The 5960-nt window shown below is 24.5% G+C and overlaps 1 protein-coding gene across 1 annotated transcript; it reads left to right on the forward strand.

Moving 5' to 3' along the window:
- Nucleotides 1-1356: 1356 nt before the first annotated feature.
- On the forward strand, nucleotides 1357-4758 carry LOC128954121 (acetylcholinesterase-like). Its single transcript, XM_054299688.1, has 5 exons — nucleotides 1357-1558; nucleotides 2052-2231; nucleotides 2313-3041; nucleotides 3604-4084; nucleotides 4575-4758. Exons 1-5 carry the CDS (start codon nucleotides 1357-1359, stop codon nucleotides 4756-4758), a joined length of 1776 nt encoding a protein of 591 aa, XP_054155663.1.
- Nucleotides 4759-5960: the final 1202 nt, after the last annotated feature.

Below are 5960 nucleotides of genomic sequence, written 5' to 3' on the forward strand. Positions count from 1 at the left end.
AATTGAATAAGAATAATAACACTAATTTAAACAACGATTCTGATGTTAAAAATTTAATAATTTTAAATTCAATGAAATCAATGTCCAGTGATATATGTTTTACAGCTTACAGTTTGTATGCAATCAATAAACAAACACTAATAACATGTTTATCATTAATACTATCTTATAGTGTAATACTCATACAAACTAATACCTGAATAAATTATTATTAATAAAAATAAAAAATAAATAAATATTAGCAAATAACTATTTATTAAAAATATTTGCCAACAAATTTGTGGTTAAAAATATTTTAAAAATAATTAGATTTAATATTAATATTAATCGTTTATTATAACTAATACTATCATATGCTCTAATAATTATAAAAACTAATAATACAATTAGTTAGTTAAATATAAGATATTTTTTAAAAAACTATTTATTTCTAAAACAAATAATACTTATAATTTTTATATTTTTTAATATTATATTTTAATTTAATTCATTCACTGATAACTATAATATAATACTATTAAATATAATAAATTATTATAATTTATATCTAAAAATTATCGTTTTGTATTATTGCTAACCAATATTGCTATTAAAGTTTTATAATATATAAAAAAATAATTATTTATTTTGCAAATTATTTTATAAGAAATAAATGTTAATTTAATTACTATTATAATTATTAATTATTAGTTAAAGAATTTAATTAAATTATTTAAAACATATAATATATATATATATTCAATACACATGTTTTATTTATTTGTTAAACAATTTTTGTATTTATTTAAATAATATAAATGTCATTGAAAATAGTATTGTTTAGTTTAATATTTTTAAATGTAATAATAAAATAATAATAATTAACAAACTTTGTTGTTAATTGATTGAAAACACATTTGTTTAAATATTTGAACATGCAACTATAATATTATTATATATATATATATATATATATAAATTATACTGTATTTACCAATTAATAAAAAAAACAAAAATACACTTAAAAAAAGTACAATATATAACTATTATGATAATTAATATAATTGTTAATTAAATAAATGTAAAAAATATTTTTTTAAAAATAATTTTAATACACTAGTTATAAACATTTTACTTATATAAAAATAATTAAAAATATAAATATTTTATAACATATATTATACATAGTATTATATGTAACTATTTTGTTGTTGTTTTTTTTAATAAATAAATATTTCAAAACTATAATCAAATAAATTAATAATAGTTTACAACAAAATTAAAAAAAACATGTCAAAAGCTAAACAAAATTGTCTAATATTTTCAATAATATTTCTAATGATTACGACATTAATATTACTGACAATTATTATTTACATGAAATCTGTGCCAAAAACAACTAATAATAATAATAATAATAATAACTGGCCATCGGTTAAGACACCGGTCGGTAAAATTGTCGGTACAAGTGTCCAGCGATTGGGCCGTCGGGTCAACTGTTTTCTGGGTATACCCTATGCTGAACCACCAGTCGGTAAACTAAGGTTCAGGAAACCGGTGCCTAAAAACCGGGTAAAAGGTTTGTTTTTTTTTAACTATTAATATATCTATCAAAAAAAAATAAAAATGTATTAATAAAAAACTAATATACAAAATAATATTTAACTTTTTTTTTTAAAAAAAAGTAACAAAATATTGTCTATATTTTTTCATTTTTTGAAACAATATATAATATATTGTAATATATTTTTTAGTTAAATACAAATTTATAATTCTATCAAAAAAATTATTTTTGATAAAATCAATACAATAATTAATTATTATTATTATTATTTATATATATAGTATATATATAAACTAATAAGTATCATATATCAATATATATTTTATTTTTAAAAATAAATAAAATAATAACATTTTTTTTGTGTGTGTGTGCAATAGTTTAACTTAAAAAAAACAATAATTATTAAAAAACAATTTTTTAAAAAACAATATTATTAAAACTTATATCTAAAATTTTGTTTTAAAATAAACTAATTAATTAATTATTTATTTATTTATTTATATTACAGTAATCAAAGCTATTAGACAACCAAACTATTGTTGGCAAAAACAATGGGATATCAAAAATCATTACGCAATCAAACCATTGCTTAAATGGTTTCCCGATTGGACCCAAACGGCTATTGGTGTCCAACGATCGGAAGATTGTCTCTATTTGAATGTCTATCAGCCGGTGCTTACAAACAATACTACTAATAATAATACAAATATAAGTAGTAGTAGTAGTAGTAGTAGTAGTAGTAGTAGTAGTAGTAGTAGTAGTAGTAGTCATAAAAATAACTTAACGGTAATGGTTTGGATATATGGCGGCGGTTTCCTAAGCGGTGCTATCAGTCTATACGATGGTTCAGTATTGGCTTCAACTCATGAGGTACTGGTAGTTACCATTAGCTATAGGGTAGGTATGTTTGGTTTTTTGGCCGCACCTGCCGATGATGATGACGGCAATAGTAGTAGTAGTAGTAGTAGTGGTAGTAGTTATCATGGATTGGCCGGCAATTGGGGACTTCACGATCAAGTGCTGGCACTCCAGTGGATCAAACTGAATATCCATTGGTTTGGCGGTAATCCCGATAACATTGTATTGTTTGGCGAAAGTGCCGGTGCTATCAGTGTTGGCTATCATATGATTTCCCCTAAAAGTCAGCAACTATTTCATAGAGCTATTATGGAAAGTGGCGATCCATTAGTACCGCTGATAATGGCCTCCAAACAGTCACATACACAGGCAGTGGTTGACTTGATTCAGGCCATCAATTGTTCCCAATTGAGTACTAATTCAACGCACCGGGAGATCATTGGCGATGGCATTGAATGTCTAAGACATGCCAACGTCCGGGAAATGTATAATATATCGGAAATATTATTTCAGAAACATTTGGGCGTATTTATGCCGATTGTCGACAACGACTTTTTTGCCGATCATCCGCAAGAGTTGGTCAACAATCGGTCATTTTATTCGGCAAAAGAGATACTCATTGGTACCAATGCTGTCGAAGGTATGTATGTGTATGTGTATGTGTATGTGTATGTGTATGTGTATGTGTATGTGTATGTGTATGTGTATGTGTATGTGTATGTGTATGTGTATGTGTATGTGTATGTGTATGTGTATGTGTATGTGTATGTGTATGTGTATGTGTATGTGTATGTGTATGTGTATGTGTATGTGTATGTGTATGTGTATGTGTATGTGTATGTGTATGTGTATGTGTATGTGTATGTGTATGTGTATGTGTATGTGTATGTGTATGTGTATGTGTATGTGTATGTGTATGTGTATGTGTATGTGTATGTGTATGTGTATGTGTATGTGTGTATGTGTATGTGTATGTGTATGTGTATGTGTATGTGTATGTGTATGTGTGTATGTGTATGTGTATGTGTATGTGTATGTGTATGTGTATGTGTATGTGTATGTGTATGTGTATGTGTATGTGTATGTGTATGTGTATGTGTATGTGTATGTGTATGTGTATGTGTATGTGTATGTGTATGTGTATGTGTATGTGTATGTGTATGTGTATGTGTATAATACAGTTATTTTTATATGTCTATTAGGTGCCTATTTTTCATCATTTGGACCAATGGAAAAGTATTGGAGGAACGATACTATTTCCGAAAACTTTACCAAACAAGCTATCGATGAATTGGTCAACGAGTCGGTACCGGCAATATTTCGGTCGTTGGCCGCCCAGGCGGTCAACTTTACACTCGACGGCATCGAAGACCAAAACAATTCCAGCCAATTGTGGAACCGTTACATACAGATTGTCGGCGACATTATCTTTGTCTGTCCGGACCAGTTGTTTATCGACAAGTTTGCCGATTCCCGGGATCATCATTCAGTCTATTACTATCGTTTCAATAGGATATCTGCTTATCTATCGCACCATCCGAAATGGGTTACCGGTGCCGTCCATAGCGAGGAAATACAATTTGTTTTTGGTGTACCATTGATTGCTACCGATTTGTATACCCGAGAGGAAAGACAACTGAGTAGACATATGATGACTTTGTGGACTAATTTTGCCAAAACTGGGTATAGTATTGTTGTTTAGTATAGATGTGTGTGTGTTTGTATGACTGTGTGTATGTATAGCTTTTTTTATGTATGTATGTGTATATATGTTTATGTGTGTTGTGTGTGTGTGTTTGTTAAACTGACTGTATGTATAACTATATGTATGTATAACTATATGTATGTATAACTATTTTTATATATGTATGTGTATATATGTTTATGTGTGTTGTATGTGTGTTGTATGTGTGTTGTGTGTGTGTGTGTTTGTATAACTGACTGTATGTATGACTGTGTGTATGTATAACTATTTTTATGTATGTATGTGTATCTATGTTTATGTGTGTTGTGTGTGTGATTTTATGACAGTATGTAGTTATTTGCGTGGGTGTGTTTGTGTATATTTATGTTTGTGTGTATATGTTTATAAAATTGCTTTTACTATAAATTTATTATGAATTATATTAATTAAAAAATATTTAAATTTTATTTTATTTTACATTCGGTTTAGTAATCCAATGCCCGATAATCCTAATCAATGGATAGCATATACACCACAACAGCAGCGATATATGATTTTTGATACAAACAATAGTTATTTAACTAATGGTTTTCCCGGATATAAATGCAATGATTATTATGAAATGGCTATAACTAATGCCAGACATATGATTGCCAACAAAATTATTAGTTAATTATGACATTTAATAAATATATATATATTTATAGATTAAGCTATTTATTTGGTATTATTTTATTTTATGTATACTATAATATATTAAATAAAAAAAATAAAATTATTATTATCATTGTTTTTTTAAAAAATATTTATTTATATATTAACTTAATGTTTAATTATTTTTATAATTATAATAATAGTTTTTTTGTTAATTATAATATACAATGTATTTATAATTTAAAAAACAATATATTAATTAGTTATAATTGATTTTTTGTTTAAAAGTTTTATTTTAATAGATTTTTTTAAAAGTAAAATATATTATAAATATATTTATTTGTAAAAAAATGTTGTATCATTGGTTACGATAAATAAGTTATTAATATATATATAATATATACTAAATTATTGATTAATATTTTTGTTGTTTGTTTTTTTTTGTTGTAAGCATAGTATATAATATTTACATTAAAAAACATTACATTTACTAAATATTACTAAATATACAAAAATATAAACTTTTTATATATATAAATAAATTTTATATACATGTATATACAGGTATTTAATCAATAAAATTGTTTTTTTTTAATATTTACATACAAAATGTCATTTCTAACTAACTTTGGAAAAACAAATTAATAAATCAAATACTAAGTAATATTTACCAGAAATTTTGAATTATTTGATTGATTTAATATTTTTATTTTAATAAATTAAATATTTTTTTATCAATTATTATTATTACTTCAAAAAAAATTATTATTATTAAATAGTTTTATTAGTGTAACTAATTGATACTGTATTTGTGTGTGTGTTTTTTAATAAATTAAAATAGTTTATTACTATTTTTAAAAATAAATTAAAATAATAATGTATAATAATAGTGGCTTAAAAATTATGCTCAGATATATAAACTATACTGGCAACTTTTATCTAGGTTATCAGCATGTTAATAAATTTGGTAATAAACTCAATACAAATCAATTGAAAATATTAAAATTTTCAATTAATTTATTTTATATATTGCTAACAACTTATTGCTTTTATAATGATATTATATTCAGTTTATTTCATTACAATAATAATAACAGTAATAATAATAATAATAATAAACTAATTGATAGATTACCGAAAAATAAATTATTACAAATATTAGCTACTTGTTCAACACTGGGCTTCTCTATCCAGACATACAGTTCCTATGTAGTGGTTGTC

The sequence above is a fragment of the Oppia nitens genome, unplaced genomic scaffold (genome assembly GCF_028296485.1).
Source record: "Oppia nitens isolate AA-2021 unplaced genomic scaffold, nextdenovo-longstitch-racon4-pilon3 scaffold25_pilon_pilon_pilon, whole genome shotgun sequence".
In the NCBI taxonomy this organism is placed as follows: Eukaryota; Metazoa; Arthropoda; class Arachnida; order Sarcoptiformes; family Oppiidae; genus Oppia; species Oppia nitens.

Bases quoted from the DNA above. Each gene is read 5' to 3' on its own strand.
- LOC128954121 (XM_054299688.1), top strand. From the start codon at position 1,357: ATGAAATCTGTGCCAAAAACAACTAATAATAATAATAATAATAATAAC. The intron at 1,559-2,051 runs GTTTGTTTTTTT...TTTATATTACAG, and splicing joins GCCTAAAAACCGGGTAAAAG to TAATCAAAGCTATTAGACAA. The intron at 4,085-4,574 runs GTATAGTATTGT...CATTCGGTTTAG, and splicing joins ACTAATTTTGCCAAAACTGG to TAATCCAATGCCCGATAATC.